The following is a 20994-nucleotide window of genomic DNA, read 5'->3' as shown; positions in this document are numbered from 1 at the left end:
AGATTGCAAGCTGTACCCAGACTAAAGCAGGAATGAGTGTCTTGGACTCCCCCACCGGCGGGCTTCATAAAACTAAACTTTGATGGAAGTAGCAAAGGGAACCCTGGACAATCAGGGATTGGGGGTGTTTTTAGGGACGAGAATGGGGTTGTTTCTGCCATGTTTTCAGGCCCAATTGGAGTGGGTGACTCCCTTAGAACTGAGATCCATGCAGTCATGGAAGGAGTCCAGAAAGCTAGGGAGATAAACCTTAGAAAACTCATAATAGAAGGGGACTCGGAGGTGGTGGTAGGGTGGCTGAATAAAGACGATAGTGGTTTATGGAGATATAGTAATATGAGAAGGAAATTCAGATGGCTGGTTTGAGAAATGGAAGTTAAAATCAGTTGGGTAAAAAGAAAAGCTAATTCTTTTGCTGATGGGTTAGCTAAACAAGGGGTGGACAGGGAGTCGATGTTCTGGGCACAGTTGTAATTTAAATCTGTTTTTTTCCTTTTTCCTTTTTCCTTTTCTCTTTCTCTCTTTTCCATTTCTTGGGGCTCAAGCTGAAGTTGGAAGATAAGAAAGTTTGTCTTCCTCTTTGTAATTCCCATTTTGATAATTAATGAACTGTGTTATTGATAAAAAAAAAAAAATTCCAACAGTAGGAAGATGATGAATGGTTGTGTAGTAATATTTTTCATACTTTTTGTGCTGCTTATTGTAAGAAGTGTTTAGTTTTGATTGATTTGGGAAGTTGTGAGAATATGGTACTAAGGAAAATATGATGGTCAAGATTATGTGTGAGTATGGTACATTGCCTATTGATGCATGTCACCTTTTACTTGCACATCCTTGTTAATATGATAAACAAGTTTATCATCATGATAGGAAAAATACCTATTCCCTCTTTTTCAATAGAGTGAAGTGCATTTTAACTTCTTTGAAGGAAATTCCTTCAAGAGTGACTCGTTATCATCATCACCTCTCTTGTGTAGCATAATTTGTAGCATTTCTTTCAAGAGTGACTAAGGAAGAAAATTATAGTCTCTTGTCTCTAAGATGATTTGAGGATTCTTGAAAAGAAAATTCTACTGCTTATGCCCTTGCTGTCCTTGAGATTATTAAGCAAGAAAGGAAGGGAAAAAGATACCGTAATGCTTGGCAAAGCTCCTTAAAGGATTTCGTGATATTACACTGGAGGGACTTCCAAGTGAGCTACTGCCTATGTGTAGTATTCAACATTATTGACCTAATTTACAGTGCAACCTTATCTAACTTACCCCATTATGATATGAGCCCAACAAAACAAACTGATCTCTCTTGAAAAAGGAGTTTATTCAAGAGAGTCTTAGCCCTTGTGTAGGACATGCCCTCCTTACACCAAGATGGGACTTGGAGGATGTGTCTGGATAGTTGACCTATCAACATGTATGGGGCAAAGCAATTTTTTTTGATAGATAAAGAAATTTTCAAAAATTGATCTTAGAAGTGGATACCATCAAATCAATATTTGACTTGGTGATGAATGGAAAATTGTTTTTAAGACAGTGTTTATGAGTTGTTATTCATGCCTTTTGGGCTGTCTAATGCATCTAATACTTTCATGCCGTTAATGAATCAAATCTTACGATCTTCTATTTTAAAATTTGTGGTTGTTTATTTTGATGATATTCTTATATTTTGCTTTTCACATTTTGAACATATTTACCATGTGACACACGTGTTGTGGGTTTTATGTAAGGAGAAGTTATAGATTAACCTTAAGTAGTGTTCCTTCATGATTGATAAGAAGCTTCCATGGCTTAGCCACACATTATAGGCGGTTCATAAAGAACTTTAGCACTATCATTGCCCCAATGACTGATTGCATAAAGTCCAAAAGTTTTGTTTGGACAAATGAAGCTGAAGAGAGCTTCAATCTAATCAATAAGAAGCTGTGACACCCATTCTTACCTCATCTAATTTTAAGTAGTATTTGAGGTAGTATGTGGTGCATCTCATCTAGGAATTGAAGCTGTCTCAAGTTGAAAAGGACACCAGTTGAATGAAGCTAAGAAACATTATTCTACTTATGACCTTGAATTTATACTATAATACAAGCTTTGAGATTTTGGCGTCACTACTTCATTCACAAGGAGCTTGTGCTATACTTATTAGGCCTAGTCATGAGTTGGGATCGGGCTGGGCTTTACCACTTGTTAGCAGAAAATATTCAGGGCCGAGCCCAAAGCCTAGTCCCAAGCCTGAAGCCCAATCTGAAGCTTGTTTCCAAGCTTGAAGCCTAACCTGAATAAAAGTAAATTTGAGATCCAAGAAAAGTTTATTATATATTATTAATATATTTTTTATTATGAAAAAATCTATGCTGTTAGAAAGACATGGCTTTGACCAATCCAAAACTCCCCGTGAATTTAATAACCACTTTTATGATATTCGTTGATAGGTAACATTTTTTTTTTTTTGATAATTGAAAGTGATTTCATTAAACAATAGGAATAAGATTTTACAAGAATCCCTTGGAGAGGCATGAGATGCAGCCTCCCCTAAACGTTACAAAAGATCAGAAATAAAGTTACAATGCTGCCCAGAATAAATGGTCCCTACTAGACCCCTGTTTAGCAAGATGATCGGCCAAAGCATTTGCCTCCCTACCCACCCACTAATATCTACATGTTATCTGCCTTGTTAAACATTTTACTTTTTTGATGAAATCCCTATAACTCCAAACAACTGAGTCTGGATTTGACAGCCAGCCCACAGTCACCTTAGAATCCCCTTCAATCAATAGGTTCTCCACTCCTAGTTGATTAGCAATCTGAATTCCCTGTACTGCAGCTAATATCTCAGCTCTTATAGAGTCCCCTATCCCTATCGGGCCTGAGAATAAGGATTGATGTTGCCATTTTCATTCCTCAATACTCCTCCAATGCCAGACAGTCCTGGGTTACCTTGGCTGCTTCTGTCAAAATTCAGTTTAAAAAAACCTTCTGGGGGAGTTACCCAAACTATAGTGGCTCTGGTTTTCCTAACCGAAGTGTGTGCAACTGTGGCCCATTTCTGCATATGTCATCAAATGAAAAAGAACTGAAAGAAGCCAAGGATTTCAACCAATGGATAGTCCTGGTTAAGATACATTCTTTCACTTCTGTAAAGGACCTCTCTTTATCTTGGAAAATTCTAGCGTTTCTTTCTTCCCAAATTGTCCATAAGGTGGCTGCTCTGAAACATCTTCACATACTCCATCTTTTTGTTAGGCAAACAAAGTTAGTTGGTGTGAATAATGATTTTACCTCTGCTGGTTGATTCCACCTACTTCCAAACAAAACAAACATCCAATCCCAAAGAGCTGCAGCAAAGGAACAAGAAACCAGTAAGTGGTAACAGTCCTCACTACGAGAATGTCCACATAGTGAGGTCCTTTGTGAATGCACAATTAACCTGAACTATTGGGATTTTTCTCACTATTTGAAGGTCTTCTGTGAATGTCCACATAAATCATATTCGATTTGGGTATTTAATGATATAGGCAACTATTTATTTAACCTGTGAATTGATCATAATGAATCGGTTCTCAAATCTTTGGGTATTTAATGATATAGGCAACTATTTACAAATCCCACTGCCACTAGGATTTATGGGTTATGGGTATAGGGCATTCACATGTGAGCAACAATGCTGGGAACAACCTGAAGGAAATTCCCTGATTTAATTGTGCATTACATATACATTCTACTCACCCAAATTACGGAAATTCTTTGCAACCAGTAAGGTGCTTTGCTCATAAAATGGCAATTCAGTATTATCTTAATCCATAACATTCTACCTGGTCCTGAGTATTAATTTTTTTATCAGCAAGGAAAATTAATTTTATTAAAAAGCAAGAATTCAAGTTACAGAATTACAATATATCACAAGATATCAATCAAGCCCCAAAACAACTGCTGCCTATAGACCCCCTGCTTGGCTAACGAGTCAGCCATCCCATTAGCAGTCCTTCTGATCCAAGTGAAAGTGACTTTGGGTTCCTTTGCCAGGCTTTCTACTTCCCTCAGGGTATGTATATAAATCCAAGGAACATTACACCTTTTGGTAGTCCAAGAGATAACCAGTTTAGAGTCCCCTTCAACCTCCATGTTTTGTAGGTTTGCTTGCTCAGCCTTTAGCAAATCTCCTACCCTTAAAGGACCTGAAATTAGTGCCATCACTTTGCTTGAGTAATATCTAAACACGGCACTAATACCTGCCAATCCCAGGTTTCCTATAGAGCTCCCATCAGAGTTCAGCTTAAATTTATTGCTAACTGGGGGCTTCCATTCCATCACCTTTTTTTCTTTTACATTAGAACAGTGTTCTGCTTCATTCCACATTCTTATTATGTCAGTCGCTGAAAAGCTTTGGAAGAGCTCCAATGTTTTTATCCAGTGTGCAACTTTTATCTTTATAGTTTCCACAATTTCTTCCTTTGACCTGTGCTTTTCATTGAAGATCTTTGCATTTATTTCCTCCCAAACAGTCTACACCACTGCTGCCCTAACTGTTTTCCACATCACTCTTCTACTTTTCGTTGGTTGTCTTAGGAAATTTGGGTTGAAGAAACTTACTGCATCCTGAGGAGTGATCTACCTGGAACTTGGTCCTGAGTATTGACATTCTTTTCATCTTCTTTTTGTATTTTTACCCCAATAATCCTGAATTTAGTGATATTTCTCACTATTACATTATTATAGCAGAAGATATAGCCCTTGAAAGAATGGAATGACAAATTTTTGCTAACCTCAAATAGTTGGCTGCACTTGTAAGTTGTCAGTTGAAAGATAATTGGCTGTTAGTGCCAAGCTCAAGCAAGTGTTAGGTTTTGTTCTATGTAGTTCTTTGCAGATATGATTCAGTTTTTCTCCCATCTCTGTGACAGGTAACTGCAAACTCTGTACGTTTAGTCAGTTCTACATCTAGACTTCTGCTTGATGAATGGAAAGCCCCATCAGGATTTTCAGTTAATGTGGCTACAGCTAATGCAACTCAGGTTCTTTTCAGACTTTTGTCTATTAAAGTATTAAATTGCAATTAAAGTAAAAATATTTTTTCAGAAACATGATCAGCAGTGTACTATGACAAAGATGTGAAACAAAATTAATATTGTTAAGCCTTTTAATTTGTAAGAGGTGTTGGCAATAGATATTGGTGCCGCCACTTGCTATGGACTGTTCATTTGGAGCCCAAGATCTAAATCTTGCAATCAGGGAATCTTAATTGGCCTGATTTTAGCTTAAGTTTGGATTTTATGATCTTTGGGTTGTACATTAAAGCATCTGGGTCATTGTTATTTTTGGCCATAGGCATATACAAGAGGTTCCACTAACTGAAGGTTTCAGTCGTTTTCAGAAGGTCAGACTTATGGTCTTTGGTGTCAGATCACCAAGTTGTGCATTACTTTACATAATTTATCTTGTTAAGGATGTTAAAATAGCTTTGTTTTTCCTTCATGTCAATGCATGCCTATGAGATGATTTAAGGACTGTTATTAGTCTATTATCTATTTTTCCAGCTCCATACTCTGCATGTGCATTCTCATATTCTGTAATGTGTAAATGGGAAACCAACCCTTGTACTGTATTATGATCTAGAGATAATGAGTCAGATAGCCCTGACAAATGAGGGAATTGACTTAGAGTTCATCTGCCTTGACCGTATTGCCATTGTAAAGTGGTCAAGGATTTTGGTATCACTTTACAGCTACTGTTTGTCTGAACTAACCTTCCTTTTGACTGTAAGGAATTAAGGGGCAGTGGGAATGTTTGCCCTGTGTGCAAGAGAAGACTGATCATTTCTATGGAATGTTTTCATAATTTATTCTGTATAAACGGCTATGTATTTGTATTCAGTATGGTATGTAACAGTTTCAAAATGCTTATTGAATTTTGGTCTGTCATTTTTCCAACAGGTTTTATTGGCTACTGGGGGTGGTCATTTAGTTTACTTAGAAATTGGTGTTGGAAAATTGACAGAAGTAAAGCATGCACAATTGGAATATGAGATATCTTGCCTTGACATAAACCCTGTTGGTGAAAACCCTAACTACAGTCAGCTAGCTGTAGTTGGAATGTGGACTGATATAAGTGTTAGGATATATTCTCTTCCAGGCCTGGATCTCATCACAAAGGAGCATTTGGGAGGAGAAATAATTCCTCGTTCTGTTCTTTTATGTTGCTTTGAAGGGGTATGTTTTACTTTTACTTCTCTCTTTTTTTTTTTTTTTAACTTGGTATGGAATTGCTTCTGTTGGTTGATGTTATGACAGGATATGTAAGGTGCTGTTGATGAACACCATGGATAGTCTACCAAGTAAATATTAGACATGGCATACATGGGATACATGTAGAGATGCTAAGATTCAGAAGGGTCATTGTAAGGGATCTCACATGCATAAAATAAACCCAATGGAATGATTGTTACTATTGGGAAAAGGTTCCCAACTTTGCACTGGTTACAATTGGGCCTTGCCGGTTTCTGAAAGTAGTGGCTTTTTAGCATGCTGTTCTCAGTTTTAACAGGTAAGGATTCCCAAAGGGAGGTGGGAGTCTTTGAAAACCTGTGTATTTCATGGACAATGAGGTGCAGTTGACTTTCTACTTCCCTGAGTCCAAACACTGCCAAGGAAGTTGACAGGTTGGATGGAAAGAGTTTATTTGCAGTGTAGGAATTCTCCTAGAATATACAGTGGTTTATGGATCAAAAGTTGCATGTGTGCCACTTGGACCATTGTACTATCAATAACACATTTTTGCAGTATCTGAGATGATTTTCCCTTAATGTCGCACTTTCTTCATTTTGTCTTCTAATATGTATTTTTACCCCAGGTATCTTACTTGTTGTGTGCTCTTGGAGATGGGCATCTATTCAACTTTTTATTGAACATGAGTACGGGTGAGTTAACTGACAGGAAAAAGGTCTCTCTTGGGACCCAGCCTATCACACTACGCACTTTCTCCTCCAAGAGTACCACCCATGTATTTGCTGCTTCAGATAGGCCGACTGTCATCTACAGCAGTAACAAGAAGCTACTCTACAGTAATGTAAATTTAAGAGAAGTCGGCCATATGTGTCCTTTCAACTCTGCTGCTTTTCCAGATAGGTATTCACATTATGTTTATGTTTTTGTCCTACTATAATAAAGGGAAATCTAAGATGATTTCTTTTGGCAAAGTAATTATAATCTGTACATGAGATTAGTATGCATAATCCGATGATGTGTTTTATGCCAAAGTCAACACGATCCTAGAATCCATTCTTGTCTTTCACCATTCTTTTGCATAATTGCATGAACTACCAGATAGGGAAGTTAGATTGGTTATTAGTCTTTAGGTTCATTTGACATAGTATGTCTCCTGAAGAGAATCATCATCATCTATGCCTTGTTCCAACTTGAGGTTGGATAGATGAATCTTGTTTCACCATTTCATTCTGTTCACCGTAATATCCATTGTTAAATTATGGGCACTTAAATCATTTCTTATTGCTTCCATCCAAGTCCTTTTCATGCTACCCCTAACACTTCTAGTCCCTTCAATTTGTAACGGATCACTTTTCTCTAACAAGTGCTGTAGTTAATCTTCTATGCACATGACCAAACCATCTCAATCTATTTTCTCCCATTTTATCACCTATTGGAGCTACTCGTGGCTTTACCACTCATCCATTTAGGTATTTGCATTTTTGCCATATTCATTTTTTATTTGACACATTGTTTCTTAACTACCTAATACTGTACTTCATACAATATATCTGGCCTTACAACTGTTTTATAGAATTTTCGTTTTAGTCAAAATTGTATTCAGTTATCACATGACTTCAGATGCACCCCTCCATTTTACCCATCCTGCTCTAATTCTATTAGTGACATCCTCCTCAATCTCTCTTTTGTTATAAGTTTTTGACCCAAGGTAGTGGAGTAGGTCACATTGAGTTATCTCTTGGTTTCCAATCTTAAGTATACTTTGGTTTGCACTCCTATTATATTAAATCTACACTGCATACTTTGTTGTTTAGTTCTATGTATTTGAAAACCTCTTCTTTCTAATATAGTTGCCCATAAACATAAATTTGCATTCCTTCACTAGTTTCATCGGCAAACACCAGACACCATACAATACACTTGATACAGGGCATATCATATTGAAATTTGATCCTTGATTGAACCCTCCAAGATTTCAAAATTTGAACCAATAAGCAAGGGAAGAACTTAAAATTTTGTCTAATCAACATATTTTCTTCTTCCACCTTTTCTTTTCTTCTTTTCCTATAACAAAAGTAGGGGTTCATCCCCTATGTGTTTTGAATTTTCTTTCCTTTGTTCTTTTTCTTCTCATAAAATGTTGATTTTCTAGACTTAAACATGTAATTTATACTTCTCTTATGAAAATTATGGATAATTATTAAGGAAAGATGGTTATGGAACCTAGGGAACTACCCTAGGATATATGGTTTTACTCAAAAAAAAAAAATCCATCGCCTAGGCAACAAGACGCCCCACCTGTCGCCTAGCCTCGCCTTGGTGTCTTGAAAACTATGAATCTAAGATTTCAATATTCTAGCCCTGTTTTAAGTATGTGAACCCAACTTATGTTAAGATTGAAAAATCTTCATTTGTCTGCTACTATAAAAGGCAGAAAACATAACAAATGAGAACTAAAATATGGAAACATGAGTAGCCCTTTGAAAAGCTCTGCTTACTTGCACCATCAAGTTGTTTTTGCCTCTACATACCCATAGAAAGCATACTTGCAATCCTCTATATTCCATTATTAACAATGACATTTGAGCTATATTTGATGGTAGGTACTGCATGGAGGCTTCTAGTGCAAGTTGTATCTTCCAGCCATTTGTATATTTGTTTCTCTTGATCCTGATCACACTGTTGGTATTTTTCAGGAAAAAAAATTATTCGGATTTTTTATGTCAATTTAAGAAACTTAGAAAATATTAGAAACTCAACTGAATATTGCAGGATAAAATTATAACAAATTTACTTGGATTACAGAGCTAGGGATAAAAAGTTTAATGAAGCTCCTTACTGATTTATCAACAGCCTTGCCATTGCAAAAGAAGGTGAGCTCACAATTGGCACCATTGATGACATTCAAAAGCTTCATATCCGCTCAATTCCTCTTGGGGAGCATGCACGTCGTATCTGTCATCAAGAGCAGACTCGTACCTTTGCGATCTGTAGTTTGAAGTACAACCAGTCGAGCACAGAGGAAACTGAAATGCACTTTGTCCGCTTGTTGGATGACCAGACATTTGAGTTTATATCAACTTATGCACTCGATACCTTTGAATATGGATGCTCTGTCATCAGCTGTTCATTCTCAGATGACAGTAACGTGTATTACTGTGTTGGTACGGCATATGTTCTACCTGAGGAAAATGAGCCAACCAAGGTATGATTGAATTATTAGTTTATTTATTTTGGATAACTTTGCAGCCTGAATGCTATAGATGAAACTTGCATACAGGAGCAAGACAATGTTCTGTTCCCATCATGCTTGCCTTGTAAGAAACCTCCATGTTATGTTCAGTCTCTTTTATTTAATAATAAAATGTTGAAAAAGCAACTTCCCATCTTTTAAATGAACTCAGTCAATAATCACCATTCAAATCACTGTATTTTGTGTTTAATATCCAAAGGAAAATGGGAGGTTGGAATGATAGTTATAGCCATTCTGTTTGGTCCTCATCTAGTGATCTATTTGGTGGGACATGAAATAAGTAGGCACCAACTATGCGTCATAGGTTGTCACTTTTCCTGCATGATGCTCTACCAGGTTTACTTTTGTATTGGCAAACCTATCTAAGATGGTTTCTTTTATTGTAAAAGTGTAATACAAGATACTAGTTAACAGCCACTCATAGAGAATGGCGCAAAACCTTAGGTGCCATCTTCCTCCCCTTCTTCATAGCAAATCCCAAAGAAGATCCTCCTTCCTAGAAACCTTCTTTTGTGGCTGTACTTTCCAAGTTCTCTCTAATTGCCACTTCTCTACAAGTGCCAGTTATTTCTCCAACGTTGAAATAAGGTGAACCAGCAATAGTCTTCCCTAAGGAGGTCCTTAAACAGTCATATTATCTTTTCATATGATGACTCACCAGATACACCAATGGTTGAAAATGCAAAGGAGATGGCTAAGGATACTAGTCACATTCTCTTCTATAAAAGCACTATGGAAGTGGCAATGTCACCTTATATATTCCTTTTATGGTGGTTTGGTTAGCCTTATTCTTCTTAGGACTCAGACCATTCCCCTTAGATGGTCAAGTGGGACATTCAATTATTATATAATTAGGAAAGGTCTTTCAATTAGCAAGACTCCTATTCACCATATTCTTTGACTAGTCAAATTAGTCAACTTCTAATCTAATTAGAAATCATCCAAATAGCTCTCAATCATCCAAAATAGCAACTACAAGCTCTCAATCTGAACCAACTTGTGCCACCTCTTCATTAGGAGATGGACCCACCTACACTGATTTCACTCCTTTCATAAAGGAGAAATCATGCAAGCTAATTAGACCTTAAATCAAGCAATGCCACCTTAGGATTAGGGATTTAGAAATGATCCTAACTGATTATTTGCAATGCAGTCTCTCTACCAATAAAATCTACTATTGGGGATTGAGAAATGATCTCTACCTCTAATCTCAAAGCCCAATGTCACACTCTCTTTAATGATGGAACTTGAGGAAAACACCTTGCAAACAATTGTTTTTTTTTTTTATCAGTCACTTTGCAAACAATTTTCAAAACAAACTATTTATTTTGCAGATTGATTTCAAAGTAATTTGAAATCCATTGCCTGTAGCTTTGTGGTTTTCATCAAAAGAGAGTATGTTGGGGATATTCTCTTTGTTTGACAAAGTAGTAGATCCTATCACAATGATCACTTGCTCAAATACCCACGCATTGACCCTAGAAGGATCTCACTAGTTGGTATATCAAAAGTAGACCAGACTGATAACCAACATAGTACTATTATCAAGTCTGGGACTATAAGCAGCAATCCATTTGTTCTACTAATTGAAAAGGTCCAAGAAGACATTGGAAATGCTCCAATTTTGTTTTTCACAAAACGCCTTATAAGACATCAATCTTATCAAAATAAACTGACCAAGTTTATCCACCGACTAAGAACGTTTAGTGTACAACATGTCTCTAATCATGATTCCATAATGTAGAACAAAAGCTATTTACACAGAAATATCTCCAATAACACATGCACTTAAACTAGACTTTTGTTCATAATAAAGACAGCCTACATCATGTATTGGACCCTAAAGACATTACATTGTCTAACAACATGTCCTTTGGCTTGGACTTGTTTGCCAAGCTACCTCTATTCCTGTGTCCGGTTTCACACTAATAGTGGACTATGTAATCATTTTTTTCCTTATCTAAGGAGCTCACCCAAGAATGAATTGGGAGTCGGTGATGTACCCCTACTACGAATAATCGACCTTATAACTTCATATTCTGGTCTCAGGTGCATGAAGAAATGCGTGATCTTCCTCCTGTTAAAATGCTCTTTTATATCCTTAATGCAGCATGCAGAAGTTGATCAACCTATATGAAGTAGCTCATACTCTTCCCACAAGTTCACAAAACCAGCACAATATTCTTGTATTTTCTTTGCTGGTATACCTTTTGTATATAGGCAAACATCTCACTAGCAGTCCAAAGGCTTCTCAAAGGGATGGCAATGCCCATTCAATCGAACCCAGAAGCCAAGAGACAACTGTGGCAGTGTTGATCTTCCATTGCTTTAGGCCCTTAGAATCTCATTCAGCAAGTAGCTTAGTTGTTCCATTGACATAGTGCCAAAGACCATTTCCTTCAACAAAGAACTGGAACTGGAACTTCCAAAAAGCATAATTGATCCTGTTGGTTCGGTTGTCTTAGTTTGTATGTTTATCTTTGTTGGGTCTTAAGTCATTAGTTACTGGGCCTAATCTTACTTAATGTTTATTTCGACTAGGTGTCCCATCACTAATCAGGGGCAGTGTTGTCCATTTATGTAACATTATGTAATGTCTTTATATATAATAGATTAGGGCTGGCCGAATAGATTACTACCGCCCATTTCATTTCTGTTCTTCTTCTTCTTCCTCTTCTTCTCTCATTCGACAGCCCTATTTCAGCAAACATGGTATCAGAGCACTGATCTTTCGACTGGTTACAGCAGCCGCATCTTCTTCTACTTGCAGGTAACTCTCCCATCTTTCTTGTTGGTTGCTGCAAAGAAACCCTAGGGTTGGTCGTAGAACACAGCTAGACCTACATCTAGGGTTTCCCTTGGTTGTAGGGCCCAAGGGGAGTTAGACCCAAAGGCTGATGCCCTAATAGACACAGTACAACAGACTGTAGCCATTTGGCTAAGATAGATCTGTGTAGAACAGATCTAGGCGGAAGGACTGATCTCAGCAGTTCTAGAACTGTTCGTGGGTGAGGTTATAACCTGCGATAGCAGTGCTTAGCACACAGTAGAAGCCAACACAGCAAGTTGCAGTGTAGTACTCGGTGACAACAGTAATTTGGGCACAGTGTGCAGTGTTTCAGCTCTGTGTCTGGTTCTCAGGACTGAGTTTACAGTGCAGCAAATTCCGTAAGTGTGAAACAGTTCTCTATACATTGCAGTTACAGCCTTGACACTTACAAGTAAGTGAAGATGTCTTCGATATCCGGGGAAGTGTCTTCTAGAGATGTTAGGGCTTATGGGAGGTCTCCTAATCTGGAGAATCCAAATCTGCATAGCCTACAGATCACAAGTGTGTTGTTGGATGAGTACAATTTCAGGGAATGGTCTGTCTCAGCCATGCTTTTCATCACATCCCGTGAACTCACTGGTTACTTAGACGGGCAGAAGAAGGAACCAGAAGTGGGAAGTGCTGAATATGGAACTTGGCGCAAAGAGAATGCTACAGTTATGTCTTGGCTACTTGCCTCAATGACTCCAAGAGTAGCCAGGACTGTTCAACATTTTTCCACGGCTGCCAAGATATGGGAAAAAGGTTTCTAAAACCTATGGGCAGAAAAAGAATAATGCCAGAGTTAACAGATTGAATCAAGATATTGCTGCCTTGAGGCAAGGAGATATGAGTGTTGCAACATATTTTGCTACACTAGAAGGACTATGGGAAGAGTTAGATCACCACCTTATCATTGACTGGGAGAGTGCCAGAGACAAAGAAAAGCATGACAAACAAATTGAAGAGGGTAGAGCATTTAAGTTTTTGGTTGGCCTAGATCCTATATATTAGAGCATAAGATCCCAAATTCTGGGAAGGGATGAAATGCCAGACTTACATCATGTCTACTACCTTGTGAGGAATGAAGAGGTGAGAAGAAAAGAGATGCAGGTTGATACTCAAACAAAACTAGCTGAACAGCCTGTGGAGCATTCGGCCCTAATCTCTACAAATCAAAGGGGAAACAGGTACTCTGACAAGAGACATCTGAAGTGCACCCACTGTGGAGGGGAAAGGCATGTGAAAGAGACATGTTGGGTTCTCCATCCGCATCTGAAGCCAGCTGCATTAAGGAAAGATAAGAAGCATCAGAAGGGTCAATCTGCAAGTGTGAATTTGGCTATGGGTCAAAGTGATGATGGTTCAAAACACACATCTACAGTTACTTCCTCTTCCATGGGACAAACTTCTAATTCCCCTCGAATCGAGTCCTTGGGTTTTACTACCGATGAGGTAGAGGTACTTAGTCGGGCCCTAGCCCGTCTAAGGACCAATTCTCTTCCATCCTCCTCCCTTGCCAGATCAGGTATTGTCTCTGCCTTTAGTGCAACTAGTTCTATTGATCCTGCTTCTTGGATTATTGATTCTGGTGCAACTGACCACATGACAAACATGTCTTCTCTATTTTCTTCCTATCATTTAATGTCTGGCCAAGATAAAATTTGGGCTGCTGATGGTTCTCTCTCTACCATCTCTGCGAAGGGAGTGGTTGACCTAAGCAAGGACCTCTCACTAAAATCTGTCTTGCATGTTCCCAATCTTTCTTCAAATCTCTTATCTGTTTCAAAGCTTACAAAAAATTTGAATTGTAGCATAACCTTTTTTCCTACTCACTGTGTCTTTTAGGACAGTTTGACGAAGAGAACGATTGGGAACGGTCATGAGTGTGGAGGTCTCTACTACCTTAATGCAGACATCAATTCGGCCTTGCAAACATCTGCTACTTGTAGTCAGTCTAATGTGGAGTCAATAGCTAGGTTACATCTATGGCATGCTAGGCTAGGTCATTTACCTTTTTCATCATTGGAAGTGTTGTTTCCAGAACTATTCAAAAGTGTTTCAAGTCAAGAGTTAGTTTGTGAAGTCTGTCAACTATCAAAGCAATGTAAAATTGTTTATTCAACTTCAAGTAATGAAATTCGAGCTTCTTTTGACTTAGTCCACTCTGATGTTTGGGGTCCTCCCATTATTTCTGTTGATGGTTTTCGATACTTTATCAGTTTTATTGATCACTATTCTCGATGCACATGGATCTACTTATTAAAAGCACGAGAGGAAGTGTCGCGGGTAACCATGACATTTTGCAAAATGATTGAAACACAATTTGGTACGAAGGTCAAACAATTCAGGTCAGATAATGCTGCAGAATACTTTGAAAGGTCATTGAATCTGTTTATGGAGGATGCTGGAATGATTCATCAGTCATCTTGTGCTAGTACCCCCCAACAAAATGGGGTTGCTGAGCGCAAGAACAAGCACCTATTGGAGACTGATCGAGCCTTACTATTTCAGCACAAAGTTCCTAAAAGCTATTGGTCTCAAGCAATCCTTACTGCATCATATCTGATAAATCGAATGCCATCCAAGGTATTGGGGATGAAAACTCCTTTCTCTGTTCTTTGCCCCCATCTTCCTGACTTTTCTCCTCCACCGAGAGTCTTTGGTTGTGTATGCTTTATACATGTCAAGGATCCGAAGAAGACCAAATTGGATCCTAGGGCTACAAAGGGAATCTTTTTGGGGTACTCCCCTACTCAGAAGGGATACAAGTGTTATGATCCAGTCACCAAGAAAAAATGTCACAAAGGATGTGGTATTCTTTGAGTCTCAATCCTATTTTCACTCTTCCCAGAATCCTCTTCAGGGGGGAGACTAGTGGGATGGAAGAGGATTCTTCTGTTTTCCCATTCTTTGTACCTCTCTCGACCTCAGGTCTTCCATCTTCTCCTCCTGATCCACCTAGAAAAAATGTCACAAAGGATGTGGTATTCTTTGAGTCTCAATCCTATTTTCACTCTTCCCAGAATCCTCTTCAGGGGGAGACTAGTGGGATGGAAGAGGATTCTTCTGTTTTCCCATTCTTTGTATCTCACTCGACCTCAGGTCTTCCATCTTCTCCTCCTGATCCACCTAGTTGTGGTATCCTGGGTGAATCTAGTGAGACTCCCATTGTACCAGCTACTACTAGTGATGTTGCAAATATTACTGAAGACTCCAGCAAGCTGCAAAGAGATATCAGAATCACCTACAACAGAAGGAAGAAGGATCCTCTAACTCATGACAGTGACCAATTGGACTCGGATCAACCTGTCTCATAAACTCAAGGTAATCCTATCAGTTCCTCTGACTTAGATCTTCCTATTGCCCTTCGTAAGTCTACTCGTTCTTGTACTATCAAATATCCCATTGCTGATTTTGTGTCTTACTCACAGTTGTCTCCTCGTTATTGTTCTTTTGTGTCTGCTCTATCTTCTGTGCATGTTCCTACCAGGTATACTGAGGCAGTATCCGACCCAAAATGGAAAAAGGCTATGGATGAAGAAATGAAAGCCTTAATGAAAGCAAGGACTTGGGAATTAGTGGATCTACCAGAAGGGAAAGGCACTGTTGGATGCAAGTGGGTGTTCACTGTGAAGCACAGGGAGGATGGGTCCATTGAGAGGTACAAGGCTAGACTGGTAGCAAAAGGGTTTACTCAAAAAGAAGGGATTGACTACAAAGAAACTTTTGCTCCGGTGGAAAAACTCAACACAATCCGAGTTCTATTATCTTTAGCTGCAAATTTCTCATGGGAGCTACATCAGTTGGACGTGAAGAATGCTTTCTTGAATGGCGACCTGCATGAAGAGGTGTTCATGGATCCTCCACCAGGTTATGTCTTTGGCAAGAAGGTATATAGACTGAGAAAGGCCCTTTATAGCCTTAAGCAGTCCCCTAGAGCTTGGTTTGAGAAGCTATGTGGAGTCATGAAGAAAGGGAGTTACACTCAAAGTGGAGCAGATCATACCCTATTCATAAGGAAGAGAAATGGCAAACTTACGACACTTATTGTCTATGTGGATGATATGGTAATTACAGGGGATGATCAGGAAGAGATTAAAAGACTAAAGGAGTTTTTGGTTGCTGAATTTGAGATCAAAGATCTGGGCCAACTGAGATACTTTCTTGGGATTGAAGTTGCAAGATCCAAAGAGGGCTTCTATATATGTCAGCGGAAATACATCCTTGATCTTCTTCAAGAGACAGGCATGATGGGGTGTAGGCCAGTCGATACTCCAATAGAACAGAATCATGGTGTACAGGTGTCAGTAGGAGAGGACTACCCTGATAAGGAAATATACCAAAAGCTGGTGGGAAAGTTGATTTACGTGTCCCTTACTTGCCCTGACATTGCTTATGCTGTACATGTTGTCAGTCAGTTCATGCACACTCCTAAGATCCCTCACATGAAAGCTGTGGAAAGGATCCTCAGATATTTGAAGTCTTGCCCGGGGAAAGGAATTCTGTTCAGGAAAAACAGTAAAATTGAAGTTGAAGGATATACTGATGCAGATTGGGTTGGCTCTGTTGGGGACAGGAAGTCTACTTCTGGGTACTGTACCTTTGTTGGAGGAAATTTAGTTACATGGAGGAGTAAAAAACAGAATGTGGTTGCAAGATCTGGTGCAGAGGCTGAGTACCGAGCTATGGCTCATGGTGTTGCTGAACTCCTATGGCCGAAGATCCTACTTGGTGAACTTGGAATAAAGATTGAGTGCCCTCTCAGGTTGTACTGTGACAACAAGGCAGCCATCAACATTGCAAATAACCCAGTGCAACATGATAGAACAAAACATATTGAGATAGACCGTCACTTTGTTAGAGAAAGAATTGTCTCAGGAGAACTCTGCATTCCTTATACTCCCTCCGAGATGCAGATTGCAGACTGACTAAAGGGCTAGCTACAGTGAAATTCGTGGACTTACTTGGCAAGCTAAACATGATTGACATCCATGCTTAGTTTGAGGGGGAGTGTTGGTTCGGCTGTCTTAGTTTGTATGTTTATCTTTGTTGGGTCTTAAGTCATTAGTTATTGGGCCTTAGTTACTGGGCCTAATCTTACTTGGTGTTTATTTCGACTAGGTGTCCCATCACTAATCAGGGGCAGTCTTGTCCATTTATGTAACATTATGTAATGTCTTTATATATAATAGATTAGGGCTGGCCGAATAGATTACTGCCGCCCATTTCATTTCTGTTCTTCTTCTTCCTCTTCTTCTCTCATTCGACAGCCTTATTTCAGCAAACAGATCCCATAAATTTTTACCGGAAAAATATCTCTCTTATCCAAGGCCATTTCAGCAAGGTAAGACCAAGTAAACACCAAGAGAAATGAAAGAAAGTGATTTCTTTAGACTAAAAAATGAGGAACATGGCAATCACTCCATTGAAGAGACAAACCGGTGACAAAGAGATCAATGTCCAACCAAATAGATAGCCAAAAGAGATCCTAACAGTAACAGTCCAAAAACAAGTTTATTGCACTGTTGATCAGAGAAAGCAGAAGAAAACCCTTCAAATCCAATACAATGTAGAATCTGATTACACATACAAGTAGAGCCAGCTTGGGCGACTTCAGATCTAATGTTTCACACCAATTGGATCAACCATTCAAGAGAAATAGAAGAAACCCCAACGCTGACTATGATTTTCCTGAAAAAAGAGAAACTTGTGATGATCAGAACAGCTTTCAAAGAGTTACCGAACAGGTGCAGATATCAATCTAAAACCCAAGTTTTAGATCTCAGTCAAAGACAGGTCCGAGGGACCTGTTCCGATAGCATGCTAACTCAGTTCAAGCAAGAGAGAGGGGTGAATAGGGTGTAAAAAGATGATTCACATGCCCAAGAAAATTATCTTATATATGTAAAATATACAAAGTTGAGAAAGGACCATTATGCCCCTCTCTTACAAGAAAGAATAAAGCTGTACTCTACAGTTCATCATCCTAAAAGAATTATTCTCCAGAGGAGGCTCACAAGCTTGTAAGAATGAAGCTTCCAATGGAAGAAACTTGCCCCTCAAACTACTTATAAAATAAGCTAAATTAGACTAAATATGCCCCAAATAACTACAAACATAAAACCACATAAGGGAAAATTACTAGATTGAGACCTGCTCCCTATTCAAACATGTAAATTTACAAAAATACCCTTACTGTCCAGAAGTAGAAGAGCAAATAAGTCCTGTTTAGCAGTAATTTCGACCACAAGAAGAGCATCTTAGGATGGACTGAAGATTCTAGGATGTTCCCAAGTTAGTTGTGCTCCAATTGGGCCCCATATCATCATAATGGTGCCAAATAAACATGGGAGCTGCTTTGGTTCTCATTTGATATGCCTTAAGTTGATTCCCATTAATTGTTTTTCTGGAAAGATATAAAATAAGAGCTCTTTTTTTCCACCATAGTTAACTTGTATGGTAGAACTTATTTTTGCTTCCTCTTTTATTTTTCTCCTTTATTTGCTTGTTAACACTTCTGACAGGATACTTTTGATGCATGATGGGTGTTTTCAACTTCATAATAGTGGTTGGTGTATCTTTGATTCAATTGTAATTTACTACCGACTCCCACAAATTTGTTTCATTAGTCATTTCTAGTTGATGGATTTGTTGGAAGGGCTGAAATTCTGATATTTCATGGCTGAACAAGTTAGGGTTTACGGCCAAACTTATAAAAAAATTTCAGTCCAACCCAGGAGCCGAATTCTCTGTACTTGAAAATCTGAATTTTCTAGATCAGAATTGCACTAAACTAGACCAGATTTGAAGCTCAAATTAAATCTGAGCGTACCTGATACGGAGTCTACAAATTGCAGCTCCTAGAGTGGTAGTTCATGCCAAAAAATTAGACCTAGATCAACCTCCCAACTGAAGATGGTGCAGCTGAAATATTGAGGTCAATCTTGCAACACTGCTTCAACTGATTTGCACTCCAATCAGTGGGATTTGATGCAGGAACAACTTTTTCTCTGATGTTTTTCTTCAAAACTCAGCAGAAAGATGGTGGAGAATCAGTCTTCAACAAGGTTGGTTTGAACTGAAGGGATAAGAGATCCATCATATGGATGGCCGAACCCTACAGGTAGGGCAAAATTTCAAAAATTTCCTCTCCCCTCATCTGGGAATCACATTCATTGTTTTAGAAAATCTGCATTTTCAAGGATCAATCTTGAACCATAACCGAACCAGATCTGAAACCAAAACCAGGAGAGGGATATACCTAATACGGAGAAATAGTATCTCCCAATGGAGGTGTTCACGCCCAAGGAAGGAACAAAAAACTGCTCCCATTGAAGGTGGCGCAGTGTAGGATGGAGCAGAATCAACAATGTTCGTCTAACAAACCGAACCCTTCACAAGAATTCGCTGGAGGATATGAGCACAACATCAGACCAGCCTTTCTCCAAAGGCTGATATCAAGATCCAATCTTGATTGTTCCTACTTGAAAGAGGAGATCGAACTGGCAGTTAGGGCGGCGACAGGAAGGAAGCGACAAGGAGAAAATAGCGTAGTCTCACTAGGTGCTATGTTCTCTCCCTGAATTTGAGAATGCCATCTTCTAAAGGCTATTGCCCCTTCTTTATTTTATAACCTTAAAGGGATCAGCTCCTAATCCCATTAGGAGTTGCTGATCCAAATCATATTTTGATCTGAATTCCCTTTAAAAGATAAGGATAGATCCATATCTTATTTGCAGATTAGATCAGCCCTCTCCTAATCTGATCATGAGGTTTCCAGATTTGAATCTGTATTCAGATTCGGACTCTCTGAGTGGATAGGGTAAGACCCTATCCTATTTGCTAATCTGATCTCAGATCCGCCCCTTTATTTAAATGATCAAATCAGCCCAGCTCGAAATGGGCTTTAGGCCCAATAAGTATATGTGCTCAATTAGCCTTCAGATTCAGATCTGGACTCTCTGAGTGGATAGGGTAAGACCCTATCCTATTTGCTAGTCTGATCTTAGATCCGCCCCTTTATTTAAATGGTCAAATCAGCCCAGCTCGAAATGGGCTTTAGGCCCAATAAGTATATGTGCTCAATTAGCCTTCCAAACTACTGCCCAGTTGGGCTTCCTTGTATGGCGTGGGACCCAAGCATTGATCTACACATCAGCCACAAGGGTTTGGCCCAGCCTTTGTTACAAGGCCTAGCCGAATTCACTGGAAAGCCCAATGAACCCTTTGAGCCCATCACATGGACTCTATGGGCCCAACACTCCACCTTGTAACACCCAGGGACTGTGGGCAGATGCAAGATTAGCCCATTAGGTATTACCCTCAATGGTCTTACACTTAACCTCTCAGCCCATAATGATTAAACACTGCCCGACAAGAGATGACCTCTCCCTCGGCTGCAAGGAACAGTGCTGCAGTCCCTGCTCACATGGATCTTGGGAATTAAAACCTTTCTGCAAACAATTTGAAACCGTAATATATATATATATTTATATCCGTATATAAAATATATTTTGCAAAACAATTTTCAACAATTGAAATTGGTTGTCGGCAGTCTTGGTTTCTGATGAAGGAAGATTTGGCCCGACCTCACAGTTACGCAACACGTGGCAGAAACAACAGCTCGGCAAAAGGGCCAAGCCTAAGGCGTGAACAAGGGGACACCAGCGGACCGAACTCCCTACGGGAGGCCCGAACTCACCCTTGGCCCAAAAC

General features: G+C 39.1%; 1 protein-coding gene across 1 annotated transcript in view; it reads left to right on the top strand.

Moving 5' to 3' along the window:
- Positions 1–20994, top strand: part of LOC148871657 (DNA damage-binding protein 1) — a 110801-nt gene that overhangs the window by 67118 nt on the left and 22689 nt on the right. Inside the window, exons 15-18 of the mRNA XM_088970268.1 lie at positions 4895–5005; positions 5924–6199; positions 6840–7114; positions 9068–9419. Of these exons, the coding sequence (XP_088826394.1) occupies positions 4895–5005; positions 5924–6199; positions 6840–7114; positions 9068–9419 (1014 nt within the window). The remainder of the gene's footprint in view (positions 1–4894; positions 5006–5923; positions 6200–6839; positions 7115–9067; positions 9420–20994) is intronic.

The sequence above is a fragment of the Nelumbo lutea genome, chromosome 2 (genome assembly GCF_056320005.1).
Source record: "Nelumbo lutea isolate HS-2025 chromosome 2, American lotus-T2T, whole genome shotgun sequence".
Taxonomy (NCBI): domain Eukaryota; kingdom Viridiplantae; phylum Streptophyta; class Magnoliopsida; order Proteales; family Nelumbonaceae; genus Nelumbo; species Nelumbo lutea.
The sequence above is the reverse complement of the archived record's forward strand: the minus strand, read 5'-3'. Positions and strand labels throughout refer to the sequence as shown.